The 24,922-nt window shown below is 43.1% G+C and overlaps 1 protein-coding gene across 1 annotated transcript; it reads right to left on the reverse strand.

Moving 5' to 3' along the window:
- Nucleotides 1-555: 555 nt before the first annotated feature.
- On the reverse strand, nucleotides 556-24,792 carry Mrpl3 (mitochondrial ribosomal protein L3). Its single transcript, XM_041677289.1, has 10 exons — nucleotides 24,546-24,792; nucleotides 23,408-23,592; nucleotides 22,163-22,254; nucleotides 21,592-21,690; nucleotides 16,861-16,960; nucleotides 14,902-14,962; nucleotides 7,395-7,503; nucleotides 5,450-5,527; nucleotides 2,788-2,865; nucleotides 556-1,021 (listed from the first exon to the last, which is right to left on the reverse strand). The coding sequence occupies exons 1-10, from the start codon at nucleotides 24,635-24,637 to the stop codon at nucleotides 869-871; spliced, it is 1,047 nt and encodes a 348-aa protein (XP_041533223.1). The 5' UTR covers nucleotides 24,638-24,792; the 3' UTR covers nucleotides 556-868.
- Nucleotides 24,793-24,922: the final 130 nt, after the last annotated feature.

The raw sequence follows: 24,922 nt of genomic DNA on the forward strand, positions 1-24,922 counted from the left end.
GACAGTCTGGCTGTGTGGCTCTAGCTGGCCCTCAGCTTAAGCCCATGACCTTCCTCAGCTTCTCTAGAGCCGAGATCATGGTGTGTAGCAGTCTGCTTATCAGCTGGTCCTCCTGAGGCTTGTGGAATTACTTAAGGCTAGTACTATCCCTATTTTACTGCTTATAACCAGCACAAATGTTGGTCAGAATGGCTAATTGGAATGTAGTGTGGCTACAAAAAATGGTCCCCGATTTCAAGACAAAACCCTGAAATGGCATTTCAGACCCAAATCAGCAGCCAAGGACATCTAAGAAGTGATGCGCCCACTGCTTACAGTGCTCAGCAGCAGAGAGGAGCACGGCTCGCCCAGAGCAGGCCATGCTGGGGCTACATGCCCACCCAGTGCTCATTTGAACAAACAGGTTTCTGCAACTTAGACTAAAAACCAAATCCTCCCTTCGCGTCTCTGAACTCTAAGAATGGCACTCTTAAGGAAATGATCTCTTTGCCCCAACAGGTAGCAGTGTGGTTCCCCCCGGGTTCTATGTTTCAAAATCACACGTTAAGGGATATATTTGTTAAATAAGAGTTGTTTATATAGTTTAAAAAACCCTTAAGATCAACATAAACGTGTCTAGAGAGTGATGTCTACAAATGGCAAAACATTGTTCTTTGTTAACTGACAACTTTAACAAATCTAATCCACATGATTACATTATTTAATGTAGGAATTTTGCTAATCAGATTGAAGTGAGGAGGAAGAGATGCATTTGTTTCCTTTGATAAAAACAAGAGCACAGCATCGCACTAAGCAGAGGGACAGGATCACTGGTTCCATTACTTTCTGGTTCGAGTGCAGAGCATAGAGTTCTGGCACATCAGTGACATCAGGCAAATGTAATAGAAGGTGCGCTGGGCTGCAGCACATCCTCATCATATAAGTCTTCGGCAAGTTCTTCTTCGTCTCCATCAGGAAAGTAAGTAGGGAATGGCAGGCTTTTACAGTGATCCTTATATGCAGGCAGCGTAGAGTCTTTGACCTGAGGGAATAAAGGAAAAATTCTTACTCATAAATGAAACCAATTATGGTATTTAAAATTACCACTAATAAAAAATATCTGTTCCTGTGTGTTTGAACAGGAATGCAACCACTCCACGCAGAGGTGATCAATGACTCTACTGTTGCTTCTCTTTGTATTCTAGTAAGCTTGATTAATCAATTTTCCTCAACTGAACCACCTACCTCACAAGAATGAAACCAATTATACTTTATACTTACAATAACTGTCCAGCAGAATGGATATTTTAAAATCACATCACAATTATCTTTTACATCCACATTTATTTTTCAAATATGAAGGTCTCATACTAAATACAAATTTAATACCTAATAATTATCCATTTTACTATCTACTTTTTTGGTCTGTTTTTATTACTTTGTTTTCTATACTTACAACCAAATTTTGAAGGTGAGGCTTAAAAACATGGAATTTTTAGTTAACTCTAAGAGCACAAAAAGGAAAACGTCACTTTTATTAAAGAAATTAGCTTACATTTGGCAAAAAGCATTTTTATTAAGAGGTTAAAGACAGAATGACAACAGCAATAAAAGAAAGCCATAAGTGTTTACAGTAGCTCTGAGAACATTTTATGGCTGAAAATATTTCAAATTATGTCTGGATTCATAGCTGACACATTTTAGCAGAAATACTGATATGATTTAAAATGCTCTATTTTAGTTTTGGATGTTACTGGGCTCCACAAAGCTTCCATACACCTCATTCAGGGAAGGAAAATACACTTATATACATAGTAAAATAGGATATATTCATTTTAGCAAGAAGAAATGAATAATAGTCAAAATGACAGCTGCTAGGAACACTAAGTGTATAAAGACAGTTCTTTCTTAAATGCCCTCATTATGATTGTTTCAAGAAATGAGCAGGACGTTGCGCAGAAGGAAACCATCACGGTCAGTTTTGTTTTGTTTCCATTTCACCAACCTTAGACTCAGCATTAATCAGGAAAATACCCAATAAGAAAACTATGTGCTTATTTGATAAAATCTTTCACAAGGGGTCCAAGTAGTGACTCCCCAGTCACGCTTACACTTTTACAGACCTGAGGTTTCCCATAACAAATCACTGATGATGTTTTCAGTGTAAATCAATATATAATGCAACAGTTAAGACTGAGACTTTCATTTGTTTCTGCTGGAAACCGACGGTGAATGTTCTGTGATCACTCAACCACGAACCTCCTGACACTCAGGCGGCAGCTTCTACCCTGCATCCCCAAGGCTCGTCTGAGTCGGCACTGTGGGTTTTACTGGATAGAACTAAGTCTCTGGAAGCTCCAGGCTCCACTTTACTCTATCTGGTCAACATGTTAGTTGTATTTCCTTTTTCCCTTTCTTTTTAGTTTTGAAAATGACAGTAGGTATTTGGGAAGGCAGGTGTGACAGAGCGATGCTGTCATTGGGAGCCCTGGCCTGGTCACCTTTCTGGTTCATGATTCCTACCATAGAACTTCTGGTTTTTTGGCCCAAAGCAAAACTCATCTATCCCTGAAAGGACAGAGGAATAATGACATTTTGGCACCGGCTCCTTTCTTTCCCTGAAGCCCATTTTCCCACAAGCTCTTGGCTTTACAACTCCAGGGTGTAGCTATTTTGTAGTGTTCCTTTCACCGAGCTGCTGCTCGGACACCGGGCAGAGAACTCGTAGCGGAAGGACAGATGCTTCAGAAGCTACACATTCAGGTCAGAAGAGATGAACGAGTGGTAGAAAGGAATAGTTGTACATACCTTCACTAAGCAGTTTTTATGTCCAGGTACAGAGCCATTCACGTAGATTATGTTGTGCTTAGTGTTCACTCTCCACACCTACACATGAAGCGAACAACTTGTGAGAGATAAAAGCCCCAGGAAGTAGCAAATGTGTTACTAAAAGCCGAGAAAGTGCCCACAAAGCTGTGAGCACACCTGCTACTGAAGACCAAGCAAAGGCCGAAAAGCTCTGAGTCTTATTTAGTGACTGAAGATCGCAGTGCGCCTTACTTTAGGAGTGGCCCTGATGACCACTTCAACTCCATGGAGTCTGCTTACACCAAGACAGACACGTGGAAATTCAGTTCTGGTTTGCTTATTATTTCTTTTCTACAACTAGCAACTGGGAATTCATAACTCATCGAATCTAATCTCCATAATAAGCCAGGCAAGCAGACTGCCTTTGAAAACATCTCAACATGGAGGAAAACACACACACACTGGTTTTAAAAAAATGACAGTAAGAGAATAAATGGGCTATCAAGGTATTAATAATACCACACAGAAACCTGTGACAAGCAGATGATCCCTACTAAGGGTAAAATAGTAACAGTGGGAAACAGACTTATCTGATAATTAGCTTCAGGTGTCAACTTGACCGGATTAAGGCATGCTAAGAACATTACTTCCGGTATGCCTGTGGGGAGTCTGTGTGTGGACTTCATTCAGCGGGTGAACTCCATCCAATCAGCTGGGGCCACAATAAATGAGAGAGACTAGCTCTAGAAGCCCTGCCCCAGGTCATTTGAGCTTCAGGCTCCCAGACTTTGGACTCAGCGCCTGACAAATGCCCCTGCCTCATTCTCAGGACTTCTGCTTCAGACTGAGAATTCACACTGGGTTTCTGGTTGATGTTATGGGCTAAGTCAGGGCTAGAGGCATTTCAGGGGCTCCAGTCTGCAGGAAGCCTCCAGTGGGATTTCTCAGCCTCATACAACAATCATAGAAGGGAATCCTAAAAATAACCTTTGTTTACCTATCAGGTTGTCTAGTCAAGCATCCAAAGTCACCTGCACTGGAGAAGTCTAACATAATTACATAAATTCATGCAGAATCTAAACATTAAATGTATGTAGAATCAACTTGGGAAGAAGATACATAAAATGCAACAGCGACTACTTCTGGGTGTTGTTGGTATGTGTAACTTATTTTGTCTTTTCTCAGACTAGTAGATTAAATATAACTTCTTTTTTAACTCTCTCTCTCTCTCTCTCTCTCTCTCTCTCTCTCTCTCTCTCTCTCTGAATATGCATGTCCCACAATGCAGTGCTCTTTTCCCCTCTACTGGGACTGTCCCCTCCATTTTTTACCCACATCTACCTCACTCACACACCTGACATACAATCCGAGACAGCTCAGCAACACCCTTCAACTTCTCTGTGATTGCACAGTACACAGGAGCACAGTGCCGGGGAGCTCCCGTTCTCTTTATAAAGGAGAAGATTCAATCTAATGCTTAGAGTCCCTTTCCTCCTGCAGGAGCTTGTGAAAATACTCCAGTTCAAATAGTAAATCACTGTTTCTTTCTTTTCTTTGTAACAAGTATCCATTTCACGGCTTAGATGTGAAATCTAACTATGCAGCCCCCATTACAGTACAACTCAGTTTCATTTCCTTTGAGTGAGTCTCACTCCACACCTGCAAACCAACCACACACCCCACACCCTAACAGTGAAGCACACTTGCTCACACCTGCAAACCAACCACACACCTCACACCCTAACAGTGAAGCACACTTGCTTACACCTGCAAACCAACCACACACCTCACACCCTAATAGTGAAGCACACTTGCTCACACCTGCAAACCAACCACACACCTCACACCCTAACAGTGAAGCACACTTGCTCACACCTGCAAACCAACCACACACCCCAAACCCTAACAGTGAAGCACACTTGCTCAGACCTGCAACCAACCACACACCTCACAGCCCTAACAGTGGTGAAGCACACTTGCTCAGACCTGCAAATCAACCACACACCTCACACTCTAACAGTGAAGCACACTTGCTCACACCTGCAAACTAACCACACACCTCACACCCTAACAGTGAAGCACACTTGCTCAGACCTGCAAACCAACCACACACCTCACACTCTAACAGTGAAGCACACTTGCTCACACCTGCAAACCAACCACACACCTCACAGCCCTAACAGTGGTGAAGCACACTTGCTCAGACCTGCAAACCAACCACACACCTCACACCCTAACAGTGAAGCACACTTGCTCACACCTGCAAACCAACCACACACCTCACAGCCCTAACAGTGAAGCACACTTGCTCACACCTGCAAACCAACCACACACCTCACACCCTTCAGTGAAGCACACTTGCTCACACCTGCAAACCAACCACACACCTCACAGCCCTAACAGTGAAGCACACTTGCTCACACCTGCAAACCAACCACACACCTCACAGCCCTAACAGTGGTGAAGCATACTTGCTCACACCTACAAACCAACCCCACACCCCAGACCCTAACAGTGGTGAAGCACACTTGCTCACACCTACAAACCAACCCCACACCCCACACCCTAACAGTGGTGAAGCATACTTGCTCAGGACACACAAGGACACTGGACCCTCTAGGCTTCTGCATACAAGCTTACAGCCAGTCCTTTACAGACCTACCTTCAGTCCGTACGCTGTCCTGCTCTGGTTTCCCATCTGCCCAGGCATTTTAGTTCCGGGCCAGACTCTGGCAACATCCTGAACAACAAAAAAAAAGGTCACGCTTTCAGTACTTCTGATTTGAAACAATACGGACTAAATCACAGTGGACACCAGAAACAAGAATGATTAAGTTCTACTCTTCCAAATCCTTTGTTCGACTAGGTCAGTTCTTTAACTGAATACGGATGTTTATCTATTACTCCTATGTTGGAACACAGTCAAAGAAGGAAGTCATGTGAGAATTCTGAGTGCTTGTGAGAAAACTTCAAGAAAACAGACAAGAGTCTTGTGACCTCAGTTTCTTCAGAACACAGAACTGTTCTTGGAGTGTTTTGTGCTCCTCCCAGGTATGGTGGACAGGAGCGAGTTCCCGTCAGCTGTTGTTATTCATTGCCTCTGGAAAAATATGTTTTTGCATGCAGTGGCTTGTTCTCGTGACTGAATACTTTCTCATGTGACTCCTCTTAACCCTCAGAGTCTAACAGTCTGATGCTCTGAATAAAGCTGGCTATTGCATGAGACTTTAGTCTGCCTCATTTTTAGGCCCTGCTCTCCGAGGTTCACGGTGCCAATTAGAGCAATAGGCACTCCCAGACGGGAAATAAAGACAGATGAAGAAGCAGACAGGAGACGAACTCATTAGCAGGAATACTAAGTGATCTAACTCTGACAGGAGTTAAAAATATAGCAATAAGAAACACAGTAAACACAAACATACCACATCACTATATCAAGGGAAACCAGTGGGCTGATTTCACCTCATCCTATTTCCTGGCTTACTTGGCCCCCCCACACCCCCACAGCCTGAATGGGCTTCTCCCTCACCTGAGAGGCTACTTTCTTGACTCCTGTTATCTGCATCATTAGAATAATGTTCATCTAGCTCCAGCTGGCTCTGAGCATGGATACTAACCCCTCTTCTGAAGCAACTGAATGTGAAGTGAGGGGCCCACTCGCTGAGCTCTTAGTGAGCAGACAGTTTTGTGTGGCAGGCACACTCTCAGAGGCTGACACTCCCCAGAGGAAATGATGAGGAGCACACCAGGCAGCTATGTTAAAATGCCGAGTTTAACCAGGGCTCTGCCCATTCCCCTTCGCTGTGTTCCCAACACTGATTTTGATGTCCCGGCATTCTTGTGAACAGATTTCTCTTCTCGGTAGACAGTAAGACAAAAATTCCACTTCTTGGTAATACAACCTGCTAGGTGAGAACTTAGTATCTAAGGGAAGCTATCATCTCTTTCTTATTGAGAAAGAAATGGAATATGTAACCAACTACCAACCATAACAGGGACTTTGCATTTCCTCTGAGGCTCCAAAGGTTTTATTCAAAAGCACCCTAGGCAGTCTCTGCTCTACCTCTGGGAAAGAAATACTGAATTAGCAAAACAGAGGGTCTTTTCTTCATTTCTTATGCTATTATTGCTTATTTCTCCATTAATCTCAATGCCCCCCCAATACACTATAATGCTATCCTCAACAATCTTAGTTGTTTCCCCAGGGCAAAACCAGTATGTGAACCAGTAAATGGAGTAGCTACCTGCAGCTGCCTTAGGATTGCAGATAGGACGCTAGGAAAGGTAGGAACAGAGAGTGCTGCCCATGGGTATTTACGCACTAGAGAACTGGGGAAGCCTAGCCTACAAAAGGGGACGACTACAGGAACCCACTGAAGTCAGGTTGAAGTCATCTGCCCTGACTGACAAACAGCAAAGTCTGTGCAGAGGTGGAGCACCTGGCGCTAAACGGAACAACACCGCTAGTCTATGGCTAAGGCCTGCATTTCGAGCATGTCAGAGACTGAGGCAAGAAGAGTACTGCAAGTTTTGGGCTAGCCCGGGCTACAGAGTGAGACCCTGCCCACCTCCCACCTCCCTCAATGAGCATTGCTATTTATACTCACTCCAGTTGAAATAGCTCCAGGTCTCCTGTGGGTCTTCGTTTGACCGTGAGAAGCAGGTTGGCCTTTAAATCCCCATCTTTTCATGACACCTTGAAAACCTTTACCAATACTGGGGGAAAAAAGTTAGAATTTACATAATGAGTGGAGTATAAGATATTTCTGACTACACTTTCTTGACAGCACCTTGGAGTTCTAACAAGACTTCTTATCTAAATAGCCAGAAAAGGCCATACAAGCCAAACTGCAAATGAACATTCCTCTGTCTGTCTTGGCTTGCACCTCCCCCTGGAGTCTAACTCTGTCTCAAATGTTAGGTCAAGACTGTGAGACAATAGCAAGTTAAGCTCGGGGAATTTACCTAGGAAAGCTTCACCCTCCTAACCTTGTCAGTCTCCTAACAGACACAGCAGGCAGCCAGTAGGATGGGCCCCAAAGGTCCCAATCTCCTAGTATTTATGCCGTCCTTAATCCCCTTCCCAGGAGCCTAGGGCTGATTCAGTCTAACAGAAAAATATGCTAGGAGATGAGCTGTCAGCTTGAGGTTTGCTTAGCAGAGACTCCTCCGGTACTCTCTCCTCTTGCTCTGCAAGAAGTCCCTGCATTAAACAAGGAGTTCTATGGAGCAGAAGGTAGAGGGTAGTTCCTGTCATCAGCTGAGGCCCTGCCGCTGCTGCCAACAGCCATGCCACTGAGCATGGAGGCAATTTTCCTTTAGTCAGGGTCCAATGTAACTGTGGCCTTGTGAGGGACCTGTGCCAGGTACAGCCAGGCAAGGTATGCTGAATTTCTAACCACAGACACTGAGGCTGTAGATTTACTTAAGCCATTGTGTGAGGGCTGCGAGTCAGGGAGCAACAGATGGGGCACAGAACAGAGCACTGAATAAATGCACCTCTAGTCTGGCTCTGCCACCTACAAGGTGAGCCTTTAGCACGGTGGCTCGCAACTTTCCTCATGCTGCAACCCTTTAGTACAGTTCCTCATGCTGTGCTGACCCCAACCATAAAATTATTTTGTTGCTACTTAATAACTGTAATTTTGCTACTGTCATAAGTCATAATGTAAATAAATATATCATATGCAAACCCAGATGGGTCATGACCCACAGGCTGAGGACCACTGCTCTAGATGATGGGCAAGTAGTTTTAGAGGACACCAGATGATCTTGATCTGGGCTGATAGGAAGCTAGTGGAAAAGCAGAAGTAGAGAAAGACACTTTCTTACTAACCCAAACACCATTTAACCCAGACGGTGGTGGCGCACACATTCAATCCCAGCACTCGGGAGGCAGAGGCAGGCGGATCTCTGTGAGTTTGAGGCCAGCCTGGTCGACAAGAGCTAGTTCCAGGACAGGTTCCAAAGCTACAGAGAAACCCTGTCTCGAAAAACTGAAAAAAAAAAAATTAAATGAAAACACTTTTTTGCAAAGTCTGTTAGCTAAAGAAACAAGCTAATGACACCAAGGTTCTATACTAAAGTCCATCTCTGAAGGTCAAGTACATCCATCCCTACAAGTGATGCTGTGCAGGTCTGAGGACTTGCAAGTCTACTCCAGACATCATCTACATACTCTTAAGGTGGAGATTTTCTTCACCTTTCACCAGACAGTGGCGATACACTTTAAGGCAATATTGTGGAATTTCAACAAAGCCAGCTATGTCTAGACGTGCACTGTTCAGACCAATTACAAAATAGCATGAAAACCACACTCTTTCTACAAGGACTTTGCTACACGCTTATTAATGAAGACGCATCGGACAATGGGCTGAAGAAAGTCCCTTGAATAACAGCTTTAGATAAATCAAGAACTGAACTTGAAAACAATTAGAAGCTATAAATGGAGTCCAAGAGGCATGCGCTCTCAAGTCACACATCAAGACTGGTTCAGAACTAAATTAGACGTAGCTTATATCTCTTTCTGCCAGCATATATACTACCCTCTCTTCCCTCAATAACTACAAAAATAAGTCGTCCTAACAAAAAGCTAAACTAGAGTGTAACATAAATTCAATGGAAAAGGTACTGGATAATTTCATATAGAGATGCACTCCAAAGAGAAGCTATGAAAATCAAACACTGAAATTGTATCTCAGATATTATTAATATTTCCACTTAACAATGAATTTTAGGGCATACTTGCAAAGTAATGCAAAAAGCTTAGCAATTTACAAATGAAGAGAAGGAAGTGAAGAATAATTTTGAAGTATTCTATCATTTAGCAAGCAGCAGCTAAGAGCAACAGGGGAGAGCGGCCAGCAATACTCATCTTGAAAGAACACGCTTTAAAAATATCACATTCAAACATGGCTGCCTTTGTAGACGTTCACCACTGCCTCCAGAGTTCTCAAACTGATTATCTGCCTTAAAAAGACAGCTGAGTGCACGCACCAGCAAACGCAAGCAGGTAAATTACAGAAGATAATTGAGCTCATTTTAGAGTAAATGATTACAAGATGAAAGTGGTACCCTCAAAGTGCTAATTATGTGTCAGCTAATTGCATATTGTTTTCCAGTCTGGTCTGGAACACTTCATGAGCTCCACTGTGTACAATGGAACCTCTTCAGTAAATAACCTTTAAACAAAAGGCAAGACCACAAGTGACATGACAATTACTGGCTCCGCTCAGGGTGCAGGGAGAGAGTGCACCTGTTGATCCGTGGGAGGCACAGGTAGCGAGGCTCTGGCTTCTCCCAGTTGCTATCCAACTTGAGAACAAAAGGAAAGCAAAGGAAGGAATGAACAAATCTGTACTTAGCCTACCCTGGTGTGACTCAAATATAATACTTTTGTGAGTCACAGAAGAAAAACTTAACAGAAATTTATACACAACACAGATGCCCACCTCCCTCGCCCTCCACCCACTGTGGGCCTTTTCCTGCTCGTTTGTCTGAGACAGGGTCTCATGCTGCAGCCCTGGCCCGCCTGGAGCTGACTGTCTAACTCAGGCTGGCTCAGAACTGACGGCAATCCTCCTGTCTCCACCAGTGCTGTGTTTGTAGGTGTGCACCGCTCGTCTAGCTATGTCTGCAGAAATAAATCAAATGAAAATCCAAATCAGGGAGGATGCAATTTTAGATATTCTAATTACAGTAAGGCTCATGTGAAAACAAGGAAAACAAAACTAAGTTTATTTAGGATGCTTACACCATTTGCAAAGTCATTTACAAACAAGAAACCCCTCAGAGGTTTCACTTAGCAGACTACTGCCCCGTTCCTTGGCCCATGCTCCCCATATGACTGCATAGAGGGCAGAGAGACTCCGGCTTCTCCCAGTTGCTAAACAACTTGAGAACAAAAGGAAAACAAGAGCAAGGAATCAACAAATTTTTACTCAGCCTACCCTGGTGTGACGACTTAGCCCAATGACCAGCTAGAGAGGTGAACCTAACACTACTACTGTTGTGTCGTGGGAAGAAAGAGAAAAGGTTGAGAGGCCTACACGATCAACCGTAGACTCTTCCAGAAGGTAATGCATGATTTACCATTTCCCAATGAATCCTATTATCTCTAGAGGTTAATATATGGGAATTTTATTCCCTGGCCTTGTCATGACAAATGCCCAAATACTGACAACCAGCAGTTTTAAAACACACCCAGCAGGTATTTCTCTACGTGTTTCTAATACTTGTACCCGGGGCAAACATGTCTGAGGCAAGGAGAGACTACATATCTACTCTGAACCACCTGTGCTCAGTTCTCTAAGGACCATTCACAGTCCCACCCCAAGTCTCTTCCTTGTCACTGGCTTCTGTGACACCTCTCTCCTCTTTTTTCCTCAAGTTTACCATCCACACCTTTGCAACAGATTTTCCTCTTTCTGGAATTTACTCTGAGATTAATCTAATCTAAAAATGCAAGAGTTTTTTTTGTAAAATAATTTTTAATATGAAATCGTTGCACCTACTGAAGAATGGAGACTATAATGAAGCCTGAAGCATCCATCACTCACTGACAATTGCTGACTCCAGGCTTTCCATATTTCACCTGATTCTCTTGCTCTGCAATTCCAATAGGGTACTTAAAGCAATCTCCAGAGAGTCTATCATTTACATTACAAATATTACAGTAAGGAAAGGTAGGGACACGTTCAAACTACAAAACCACACTATGGTTACCACAATCTAAAAAGTGAATGACTCCTTAACACCAAACATGCAGTCAGTGTTCTCTTTTCAGAGGGCGTTCTCTGCCCTTCTTCTGCTGCCATCAATGTACACTTTGTGGTTTCCTTAATCTTTGAGATATACTTTCTCCCTAAAGTCACACGAAAAGGTAGACTGAGCATCCTGCTTCTGATTCTCTTCTCACTATGGTCTAAGTCATGGATTGGCATGAGTTAGCTTGAGCAACCTGGTTTTGTCAATGAAGTTTTATTGGGGTACAGAAATGCACAATCATTTACGTGTTGGCTACATCTCTGTTTTAGAGCTATTATGTCGAAAAATGTCTGATGTGTTAGACGATATCAGACTTGAGCTCTTAATGATTTCATGTTTTCTGTTCATTTCTCAAGGTTTCTTCCCAAGGTGGAGCTTCCTTTTAAACTAAACAAGAAGCAGTGACAACATGGTGAAGGCAGCCAATGCTCCTGAGGAGGTGGCACTCAGTGCCAGGCTTGAGCCAATGCTCCTGAGGAGGTAGCACTCAGTGCCAGGCTTGAGCCAGGAGCTACAACAGTGGTTCTCAACCTGTGGGTCGTAAGCCCTGGGAATAAAATGGCCCTTTCTTAGGGTTGCCTAAGGCCATTGAAGACATAGATATTTACAATTCACAACAGTAGAAAATTATAGTTATGAAGCAGCAATGAAAAATCTATGGCTGGGGTCAGCACAAAATGAGGAGCTGCTGCGGCATCAGGAAGGTTGAGGACCACTCACTGCTCTCGAAGCGCTCACGTTAAAGATGAAGTAGAAAGAGATCACGGAACTTGCCTTGGTCACAGAGCTACTGCGGTGTGACCTTGTTCACCTGTCACTTGCTGAATTGGTTTTTGCTGCTTGGTAGGTTTGCATTAGGAAAGCAACTATAGAAACACAGACAGCCACTAAAATATGTTCAAACAACAAAGCAAGAGACAACTCTGAGACAATTCCTCCCAAACTCTAGCCTTCAACCGTGACTTAGGGTGGCTCCTGAGAGATTATCTCTTTGTAACCCAACTACTCGTCGCTTCACTAATGTCTAAAAACTTATTGCTCTGAACAGCTAGTAGATCAATTATTGAAAATGGACAAGAAATAGAGGACAAAGTAGAAAAGCCTGTCCTCACATCAGTCACAGGAGGGGGAACAAGAGGATACAGAACCTGTACTCAAAAGACAAGTCTCCACAGATAAGGGGAAACAATACTCCCACGGACACTGAAGGGCTTACATTCTGAACAGGGAACTGCCTTCCAAATAAGAAGCATTGAGTTCGGGCACTAGAAAACGTAAGAGGAATAAAGAAAACCAAGCAAATGCGCAAATGCGTGTGTGCTGTCCAGACACCCCACAGCCCGGGAAGTCTGTGGCCACGAGGATGAGTCACACAGCTACGGAGCCAACACTGTACTCGGAAGTTCAATCCAGTTCCATGCGAGCAGTCAGTCCACAAGCATTTAAAGGCACCAGAGAAATGCAGTAATGCTGGCTAGAAGTGGAACAGTCCCTGGAAACACTTGGCACTAGGTTACATAAGGTCCAATGCAAGGCAGTCTGCATGAAGATGCACAGACCAGAATGCAGTATGCTTCCATGGGGGTAGCCCATTTCCTGCACAGCAATGAAACGAAAGCTGAGCTGCAGATGTGCAGCAGCGAGGACCTCCTCCAAGCGATCTTCTTTTCTTCCAGAGCTGACCATCACTGTCTTAATCCTGAGGCTATCTGTTCTTCCACGCCTATCTGCTATTTAGACTTAAGACGTCCATATAATTTCAAATCATCTTGTTTTCTAGAAACAGAACCTTACAAAGGAAACATTCTCCACTCTTACTTGATACACAAAACTGCAGTTACCAAAAGAAAAAAAAAAGCCAAAGACACTCAATGGTAGCACATGAACTGAAAGCATCCACTGAGCAGAGGTGTTTGAAAAGCTAAGCTGCACACCAAGCTAGTCACAAGATAGCTGCTGACCAAGGCATCTGGCTTTGCAAGTCCTTTCAGGGTCTCCATATGTCCTGCAAGTTATATAATGGAATTCACAGAGCACTGTATGTAAAGTTCACAGGAGAAGTGTGTGGTATTTTATGATTTGTAATAACTCATAAACTTAAAAGTAAAATAATGTGCTTTATAACCCAGTCTTCACTGGTTAACCAAACCAAAGGTTAGAAAAACTGAATAGTGTCACCAAGAGACAAGTCAAGTGATCTTTAGTAACTAGGGAAACAAAGGGACAGGGTCAGACTTCTAAATGCCGATCTACCCCATGTCATTTCTACAAAGCTGGACAGGCATAAAGGCACCCAGCTGCTTCTGAAGTGGCCTATGTGTGACCTGAGGTGGGCCTGGAGGGAAACCAAGCCCGACACTCACCAGGTGTATTTGGGTAAAGCAGCTGTTTGGTCATAGAGTCAACGCAAACAACCTGCTCTCTCCCAGAGTCTATGGACACCTTTACCTGTCAGCGGGCTCCTGGTGAGAATGCCCGGGTAGGCACTATCATGTGACTAAGAGAAGTAAACAGACAAAGGACTGAAGTCAGAATCCATGAGGAGAGGACAAGAATTGATAACAACTGGTGCCCCTGTAATTTTGGCTTTTCTAGGTTGTGTGAGTTCCAGCAGCCAGCAGGAACAGTTTCCAGACATCTACACAGACTTGGGTACTCTATTACAGCAGTAACTTCTCTGAGATCTAGAGAGTTCCTAGAATCATACAGACACCACACCATGGGGCAGAAATGGTTAAAGATTCTCAAATACTAGCCCAGACTAAATGAATCAAAGGCAGCGTTTCTGTTAGAGTGGCAGTCACACACAGCAGTCTCACCAGCTAACACAAGAATCAAGAAAGCTTCATGCTCCGAACGAGACCCATGTGTGGAATTTCCTCTGGTTTCTGAAGAAACAACTGCAAACAGGTTTCAGTTACACTGGGACACTTAAACACAACAACCATGTTCACAAACAGTATAAAATCTTATACTCCAAGAAACCGGAAAGAGCACTCCCAACTAAACTACTCCCTGGTCACACAGAAGACATCAGCACTGCTCAGGCGTGTTTCACAATTGAAGTGTGTGCTGTCCTGGTCTTCAAAGCAGACCTAACTGGGGATGCACTTAATTCTCAGGACCTTGCTCAGAGCCCCGTGTCTGGAAGCGCACATCTCAGTTCACCGGATGGAAACTGCTTGGAACTAACCCAGTGCACCCTTAAAACTGACAGTCAGTGACTTACAGAGAGGCGGGGAGGGCATGGGTTTTTATTCACTGACTTGAATGACCGCACTTTCACCCACTGATCTCTAACATAGGAAGAAACCAAAGCAAAGGAGAAGTGCAGTGCTGAAGACCTACGTTTTGGCTGTGACATCCACATACTGTCCAGGGCGAAAGTGAGCAGCATAAAGAGGGGTCCCTTTATAAAAAGAAAAGGAGAAATCATGTTATCTACCGCACAGAAAGGACTATTCAGACTCCTCCACCACAGGGCTCCCAGCTGTGCTTTCAAATGCTTGTAGATCATGGGCAGTTGGGAACAGTAGAAATACCCAAACAATGGAGCTATCCACAAACAGTTCTAGCTATCACTGAGAAGGCTGAGGGACAAGGGAACCCTGTTCAAGGCGCACGTGCTAGAGTGAGCCACAGACCACATCTGACTAAAGCACCTTCATGGGCTCATGAAGCACCGGTCAAGATGAGTGAGTCCCGTGGTCATCCAGTCCTGCTGGCAAACAGATTTAATGATGGCCAGTTGTCTCAGTGAATAAGCATGCTGAATTAAAGTATATTATCCATTTCACACAAGGGGAAAAGAGAAAATATGAGAAGAATGAATGCATTGGAGTCTAATGCAATCTCCGTCATCCAGTGGACTGTGATGCACTGCCTGGACTCAGCCTCTCCTTTGCTGGCCACTGATTACAGAGGGGACATTCAGACAGTACCGGTCATGTCAGATTATTTCTGTTCTAGGCACATGCTGAACAAATCTTTCACCGAGCAGAAGCCTAGGTCTTTGGATTAGATAAAACCTGCCCTTATAGATACTCCTAAATCTATATTAGAAATATGTGTAAATCACAGCCCTGACCTAAAAAAATGGGTTACTTTTGGTTAAGAGTCAACAGTATACCATCAATTAGGAGCCAAATTAAATTTAAAAAAAAAATGACAAAAATGACCAGATTCTCAGTGTAGCTGAGAATGAAACTGAAAGCCAGTTTTAGTTTGTTTAATTAGTGCACAGAGCAGGGTGTAGTGGTATTTAAGAGCGGTTGCCTTAAGGTAAGATTAATCTAGGGTTGCTAGAAACTTCATTCTGTGTATGCCAAAACATCACATTATACTCTATACATGAATACAAATGATTTGTCAGTCAAAACTATTAATTTAGAAAAGAAAATTTAAAGGATTACAAGGGACCTCATTTTTGCCAAGCTGAGCAACTCAAACTGCTGTTTGACCATCACCGCCTCACAAAAATGTAATTTAATATGGTTTGAGCTAGAGCAAAAATTAATGTGGACTTGACTTTTATGATCATCCTAGACATGACCAGAGACATGATCTTAGACAAACGAGATATGCTAATATCAGTGCCTGGACTCAGCAAATTTGGTGGATATTCAAATTTGCTTCAGAACAAATCCTTTATATTCCAAGTGGAATATATGCCCATTATAAGTCAGATCAATATCCACTACTGAAAGTCTTACCGAAATTTTTATAATCCAATTTATTTTGCCTTAAAATTAAAAAATTCACTATCTTCTTGCTGCAATTCAAGTTCAAAAACTGAGGAGCTCTCTTGAAGGTCAAAACACACCAAAATATCATACGTTAGTAACCTTATGCTTTAGTAAAATCACATGTCAAACCTTAATTTGACATTCCACGAACAGGGAAATGAATCTTTCTCCAAGGGATATGTTTGGCGGTTCTCCTTTCAAGGCTGTATTTTCTCACTCTCCAGGGGAGTGTACTATTCCTAGAAGAATCCTAGCTCGCAAATCAGGAACACAGTTTAAAGCTAGAACACTGACTTGGAGAGGCTTTTTAAAAAATGTGACACTCCACATTAGCAAACAAGAGCTCCTCCCTCTCAGGAAAAACAAAGAGGATCCTACAGCTTTCCTCTCTTACCAGGGACAAAGACTTGTTTGTTCCTAGTGACTAAATCAGATAGGTTTTATATTTAAAAATAAGTGTTTGGGACTATGTATTTTGTTTAGCTGTATTGAAAGGGCTGACATTAAACAAACCACATATTTGGGTATTTTTTACCTCCCTTCTCTCCCGACCTCAGATTACCTGGCTTAATTACAGCATTATCTGTTACATGAAAGATTTTAATTGTCTGTTTCGGTGGCAATCCAAGTTCTCGGTAAAATTCCAATATTGAATCAGGTTTCTAGAGGGGAAAGTAGCATATATAAGTAGCACATTAAGAGTACAAGGGCCTGAATGCAGAGACCCAAATCAAGATACAAACACCCAGAAAAATAAAAATCAAAGCACATTTTATTTCCCTAATGAACCAACAGCATCTAAGTCCCCATTTACAGGAGATGAGATTACATCTAAGAACAAATAAACGCACTGCTTAAGATCCAGCCGGTGTACCAGTCTCAGACAGAATGGATGACCTCACTGGTCTGAAAGCACAACAGGCACTGGTCACAGGTCCGTGATCTCTGTTCATGGGGCCTTTCCAACAAATTTTTGGGTAATTTGCCCTCTTAATTACTCAGGCCTCTTGAATTACTGTCACCTGCCAACCCCTCAGCCTATTTTTTTATTCCTTAGATCTTTTATCTATGTCCATAATAATACACTTAATTAAAAATTGCTTAAATCATCTATACCTGCAGTTCAGTGAACACAGAGGGCACGGCTGATCTAATGGGGCTGTGCAGTGAACACGGAGGACACTGTTCTAATGGGGCTGTGCAGTGAACACGGAGGACACTGTTCTAATGGGGCTGTGCAGTGAACATGGAGAACACGGCTGTTCTAATGGGCTGTGCAGTGAACACGGAGAACACGGCTGTTCTAATGGGCTGTGCAGTGAACACTGTTCTCTTGAGAAGCCACTGTTCCCTCTGAAACACAGAAATCTGAAAGCCAGATTCTGCCCTCGTTCTCTGCTCTTTCCCTTCTCTCCTGCTGAGAATACCAAAGCCCCCTTCTTCACCCTCACTCGCTCTTAAAAGAGCAAACACTGAAGCTTTCCTTACAAATCTGGCTCCTGGAATTACTTTCCTGATGTTTCGAATTCACATGCATTTCATTTAGAAGATTTCAAATTTGCTTTTGACATTCACATAGTTCAGCTGATTTATAAGGCATAATATTATATTATTAATATTGAACTTGGAGTGTATCAAGACGCTTCTGAGAAAAATCCCTTACATTTGGGACAAAATGATAAAATGAACATCATAGCCTACATTAACAGTAGGCTCAAACATAAAAAGGACTAAGAAAATATATACTTTTTAATTACTCTTTAATTTCACTAGAAATGAATAATTGTTTCAACTAAAATTATAATATTATAATACTAGGTCTAAGGACGGAGGAGAGTTTTCTTATTGTCTATTTTTATCTTTTTGTTTGTTTTTTGAGATGGGGTTTATTTGTATAACAGCCCTGGCTGTCCTTCAACTCACTCTGTAGACCAGGCTGGCCCTGAACCCACAAGATCCACCTGCATCTGCCTCTGGAATGCTGGGATTAAAGGTGTGTGCCACCACTCCTGGCTTTTTATTTTTTAGCTTTCCTTGGAGAAAAAAAAAGCTGAGGTGGGGGGGGGGGGCAGGTGGGGTAGGAGAAGACAACTGAGAGATGAATCGGATTTGGGTACATGGAGTGGGGTTCCCAAAGAATCAATAAAAAATTAAAAAAATAAAATATAAAAGAAAATTAGGTTTTAGTCCTGCTAAAAACCAAATGCTCAAATTAAACTGAAACCAGAAGCACAGTAACAGTCTGGTTGGCCCTGCCTCCTTTCCCCTCTAAATTTCCAAATAAATGATTCAAAAAGGCAATTTGGAGGCTTACAGCATTGTCACACGTGGGTAACCCCATCCATGGAGCTGTCTTCCCTCTGCAGAATGTCTCTGCAATTATCCTTCCTACAGTGCAAGCACTGCTCTGCTCCCAAAATGAATTGATTTAATCAACTTTTAGGGCTACTTAATGTTCTTATGAAGAAACACTATGTACCACATCAATTTTTATTTATAAGACACAGGAATAACAAAAACAAACTAGTGTAGGTTTTTAGAGGTGTAAATTCTTTACAGATTAAATAAACACAATGGTGCTTGCCCTATTATACACAAAACCATTTTAATCAACTTATTTTGATTGCCCAACTGTCCAATATTTTCTATTCATAGTTTTGTAAAAGCAAGCAAACCAACAGATAAAACCAAGACCCCTCTATATAGTCAATCTGTATGCAGCTTCCCCGAGGGCAAAACATGTAAGTAGCCAGGGTATTTTTAGTTTGGAAAAAAATCTCTTCTTTTTAAACAAAAACACTTATAAATGGTGAATGCTTCCCACCCTGGCAAAGCAACTTTTTCTTCTTGTTAGCTCAGATCAATGACACAGGGTAACGGGTTTTACTGTGACAATTCCATACATGCATAGCACATACTCTGATCATCTCCCTTCTCATTGACCTCTACCCTTTGTCCCATCTCTAACCCCCTTCCTTGTCTCTAGCAGACCATGTAGCTGAGTGGTCAGCATTTACCACAATGTAAGAAAAAGCACTCCCATGTCAAAATTCCCCCCGGTGCTGCAAATGACGTTAAGGCTTATATACAGAGGAAAGGGAGGACAGCAGTCTTGAGTGTAAAAGTGGAGTGCTATCATTTCTGAAAAAATTTAATTATTAGTAAGTACTGCGCTACTTTGGAAATATTCTTAGTGTCTGACTGATACTACATTTTTATTATTAAGTAAAATAGAATATATTAAATTGTGCTTCCAAGTGTGTTTTCTTTGAGAACTAAAAGATTCAGAGAATTGATATGCATTTCAGAACTGGAACAGAATTCAGATATCTCCAAATTCTACTTTTATGAGTAGGGTATGGAGGGCTGGGGTGGGGGGCGAGGTGGGGTGAGGGAAGGATGTGAGAAAGCAGATGAAGATGAACTAATGGTAGCACTCAGGGTCAACCCTGTGTTCCCCATCATCTCCTATTTATTTTAAAAAATGATGATTTTTTTTATATATGTATATATAAAAGTGTTTTGCTTGCATGTAGTATGTGCACCATGTGTATGCCTAGTGCCTATACAGGATAGAAGACAGCATTAGATGTCCTGTAACTGGAGTCACAGGTGGTTATCAAATGCCATGTAGTGCTGGGAACTGAGCCTGGGTCCTCTGCAAGAGCAGCCCTGCTATCTGCAGTATCCGAGGAGTCACTATTTATCTATCTTTTGGAGCAGAACAAACTGTCCCAATATGATGCTTAATTTATAAGTGTCAAGAACATAAGGTCATGGATTTACAAAATTGATAATGAAAATAAAATGACAGTAGTCATATAAAAAACAAGGAAATGGCTCCCACAAGCACTCTTTTTACATTCACTGTTCGTTTCTGTTCCCTCCCTGTGAATTGCCTTGGCCCTCTCCAAGGTGGACTGGCTGTCTCCAGTTCTGTGGCTGCTGAATATATGCTGATTTATGGGATGGCTACCTCAGTCACCCCTATTACCAGTCTGAGGGTTCGCAGGGGGTTAATATCCAGAAACATGTAAGTACGCAAGTCTGTGGAGTCTGCCCTGCTCTTACCTGTGGTCAATCAGTCCTGACCAGTGACTCCACTCCTCCACCCCAGAGGCTAAAGTGATCATGTGTGGTAATGAATGGATGCAAGAGGCTTCACATGATGTCACCGGCCTATAGTAGGCACTCAAAAGAAGTTAACTGTGACAAGCACATACATGCAGTGTAGCAATTTCCTCTGAATGACGCATTCCTTCCAGGAAAGGAGGGGGCACTCATGAGACAAGAGCAAGTCTCGCAATTTCCAACTATATTCGTGAGGCTTCACAAGGCCTTCCTGAGCCCACAGAAGCAGCCAACAACTGCCTACGACAGCACTGCTCAGCCCACTGCATGCAGGAGATTTCCTCAGCCTGGAGCAGTCCACACCTCGTGCCGGGAGCTCTGGGCTTGCAGACTTAGAGCTGTTACCCTGTCTGGGTTGGACTGAGCTGCCCAAACTCCTGTATGCAATCTTCACTCATATGCCTCTAAGTAACCCTGTGACAGCACTGGTTTGCCAAGCTGGCCTTGGTTTTGTCTTTGGTCTGCTGTGGGTTCCCTATTTGCGGGGAGTGGATGTTTGTTTGTGTCTCCTCAGGAAAAGTCACACAGTTACAAGAAATATTTGCTACTTGTTATGAGTACATCCTGATTTTTGCCCATGTTTATTTTGTAAACAATGAAAAAAACTGTTTGGAGATAGTGCTGTGTTCTAGTCACTTACTGGTGAACACCATCTTGACTTCTAGGGTTCGGTCTAGGACACTGGCAGAGGGTAATAATTGGGGCATTTCCTAACAAGCTACACATTCAGCACCCTGTTAACACTCTACTTAGGAAATAATGCTTTTCTATATGTTAAAACACACACACACACACTAAAAAAAAAAACAAAACAAAACAAAAAAAAAAAACGAATAAACAAAGCCAAGATCTACGGAGCATGTATGAAGCCCAGGCACATCAGAGTACCTCATTTAGTCCTGCGACAGCCTACTAGGTGGGCGGTACCTTTAGTCCCCTTACAGATGTACAAACATTACATCTTGTGAGGGTAAATAGGCTTGAAGGCGGAGGAGGAGGCACTAGGGTCTCTCAGGGTCCAGAAGCCTCTGCTAGTCTGCCTCTCCCAAACAGTCCTCAGGGAAGTCGCACTTTGTGACTACAGAATATTCTTCAAACAGGAAAGCAGGCAGAGCGGAAGCTAATAAAATGCGCTATTTTAGGAATGGGAATATGTACTTACATATAAGCGCGACACTGTTTTCCCGCCCACAGTGAGGGCTGCTGTTTTTCCATTATAGCTTTCCTTGGGAGTGTATTTTAACACATGACAGTCTTGTACCTGAAAACAATAAAATTCACAAAACTTAAGCTTGTAGTGTGATTCCCCAGCCAGCATGAGGGCCTCGTATAATTAGGATTTCAGAGTTACTTAACTCATTATCCACGCTGACAGCAACGTGATCACAGCTACAATCAGGGACTGGAAGAACCTTACGTGAAAGTGATGGAGGGGCTTGAGATATTTTCTAAGAATGGACTAAGTGGCAGATCTTTGAAGATCTGTTAGTTATCCCTCTCTGCCAGAGCACTGCTCCAGGTCTCCTAACTGAACTATGGGAAGACTGGTTTAAACCAGACTCCACATCCCCAGAACCATCAGAGGGAAAGGTCCTCATTATTACCTGTCCCGCTCCCCTTTCCCATGCGGTTTTCTGTCCAGGAGACACATTCAAACATTACAGCTTATGTACACAGATCTTGGCACACACACAGATGGTCCTATGTGTTCTTCTATGTTCTATGTTTCTTACCTGAAGTAATGTGACTGCATGTCTTTGACCATCTTTGGTCCATAAAGGCATCATGCCTAGCTTCAGGGCGACAAGGCCAACTCTGGAAGAACCTGGCAATAAATACAATATATTCAAGACTATTTACAGATTTAAATATCTTTAACTATATCAGGCACAATATACTGGTGGTTAATAAATGTTTATAAAATGAGCACATGTAAAACAATTCTAACACTCAGTTTTAATATAACAGAATTATACAGAGCATATAAATCTATCATTACTCTTTAATAGTTTCAGATCCTGTCCAACATCATCTATCAGAAAACATCTGCTGGGCAGTAGTGGAGGCACACACCTTTAATCCCAGCACTCGGGAGGCAGAGGCAGGAGGATCTCAGTGAGTTCGAGCCCAGCCTGGTCTACAAATGGAGTTCCAGGATAGCCAAGACTGTCTCGAAAAACCAAAAGTCTATTCAAATTCTAAAAGGTATTGATGTTAGATGGTCTTATACTATATAGATGCCACAGGTTGTCCTAATGTACTCTATTGAGAACTTCTGGAGCTAGGAATGTTGCATGGGAAAGGCTCTGAGTTTGATTTCATGAACTACATAAGCTATGACCCAGCACTTAGGTGGTAGAGGCTTGAAAATCAGGAGTTCAAGGCCACTCTTGACTACTGAGAGCTCAAGCCAGGCTAGACTTGAACTTTTGTCACTAAACAATTTAAGTGTCTCAGTAACTTCAGAGACCACATGTTCAACAGGAAAGGCCCCATCCTGCTTGGTCTGGTCCCGCATGAATTTAGATTCACACCAGAAACAGAGCGGAGTGTGGAACTATGCTTGTCCAAATGGGAACACAAGGATTCCAACTGAAACAGAGCTGAGTGTAGAACTACGCTTATCCAGATGGGTACACAAGGGTTCCAACTGAAAACAGCAGTACCCACTCAGGACACTTTACACTAGGTTTCTCCAACCTTTTCTTCATGGCACTTCCCTTTCATTTTACATTCTATGTATCTAGGGGAAGAAGGTCGTATATCCAGAGGGATTTTCCTCTCCCAAGACACCTTCCTGAGGTCTTTTACTAGCAGCAGATGAGGAGTTTGGAAATAAGCTGGCAACCAAAACAGACTGAAACCGACAGGCTCAAGAGATGAAAATCCGAGATGTCAAATTTATAAAGCAGTTACCAGTCTCATGCATCCAGCCATACTGTGATTAAGAGGTCATGTTTCGACGCCCCCCAAATCACCTGGTTCCCAAGGATGTAAAGGCCACGGTTCATCTTTCAGGGGGTTTAGTTTACTTGATAACTGGGCTTTATTTTCATCAAAGACCAGTTGCTTAACAAACGAGGCATTTTCTTCAGAAAGATGCTCATCCCACCAAGTGCTACTGTTGCTGTGGCGAGTTCTCACACAAAACCAGATATTCGTTCTAAAAAAAAAAAAAACAACAACAACAACAAGAAAACCAAATCATTATTTCCGTTTAATGTAGGGGAGGCCACCGTGTTAGGATAATAACTCAAGGCCCCAGGGAATGGAGTGGATTATGTACTTTCCCTAACATTTCTTATGAGAACTCTGGGGCTTCTACTTTCATCAAGGTTAGTCTGAAGGCTTTTCCGCTGCCTCCGCGAAGAACGATCTTACCTAAACATATGAGGGAATACTAGCCCAAATAAATGTGTATTTGACAGTCTTAGAGCCAATGGAGCACGAGGGAAGCTGGATTTTCTCTCAGTTTTCCTCCTCCTTGTAATGACATGGCCTACGCTAAGAAACCAAATATACGAAATTTTAGAAACAAAACTAAAATCCACGGAATGCAAACCTCTGACCAGCTGACACACCAAGCACCAAGAAGGATCTTAGTGAGCTCTGAGGCAGACCAAAGTGTGTGTAATTCTTGCACGGAGTGGGCCAGAACCTAAATGAACCTTTGGGCAGTCTCCTTTGGTTGGTAGTTAGGAAGTTCCAGCTTGGAATCAAGAGTGATTTTCTACTTACAAGCTGAGTGACTCTGGACAACCTATTTCCGTTTGGTGTCAGCTTTATCTAAAAAACTGTTATGACAGTGGTTTGCTTACAGGGGGCTGGCTACAGGGCACAAGCCTAATACACACAAACTCGTCTTGTACAGTGCACACTGGTTAGAAGACATTACTGCTGCTGATAAGAGTCGCAGCTAATAGCTAATTTCTTAAATACTAAAACGCTACCCCTTCGAGCCTTTGGATTAAAAGACGTTTTCTTAATCAGTGTCACACCCCTGGACACAGGACCCCTTCCGCTCCTAACAGACCGTCTGCGCGGGCCAAGTCTCTGTTCAAGGACACAGCTGTGATGGCTGTGCACCCCTCCACCCACTCTCTTGCCCATACCCACCTATTCCCTAAGCCCGGGGCAGAACCTAGGCCTCTGGTGCTACAGCCCAACACCTGGGCGCCGGCTTGCGCCAGCAGCCTGTAACCCGGCATGGAGTGGCCGAGCAGGGATCGGCTCGCAATTCCCGCCGGCGCGACGCCGCGGAGCTTCCAGCGAGTCCCCAAACCGAGTACCACGCGTTCGAAGCGTGCACGGGACAGTAGTCAAGCTGCTAGATCGCCCATGCCCTCCGCGGAGGAAGAGAACAGACGGGCCACTTCCGGTCCGTTTCTCAATGCGTTCCGGGCGGAGGCCCACCTCTCTGAAAAATGGTTCCGTCTCCAAATGGACCTACTTAGCCAATGGACGCGGTGACTGACTTCTCTCTCTTTAGCAAT

This window comes from Microtus oregoni, unplaced genomic scaffold (genome assembly GCF_018167655.1).
Source record: "Microtus oregoni isolate MIOR12 unplaced genomic scaffold, Mior012 000028F_ref0000031, whole genome shotgun sequence".
NCBI classification, from domain to species: Eukaryota; Metazoa; Chordata; class Mammalia; order Rodentia; family Cricetidae; genus Microtus; species Microtus oregoni.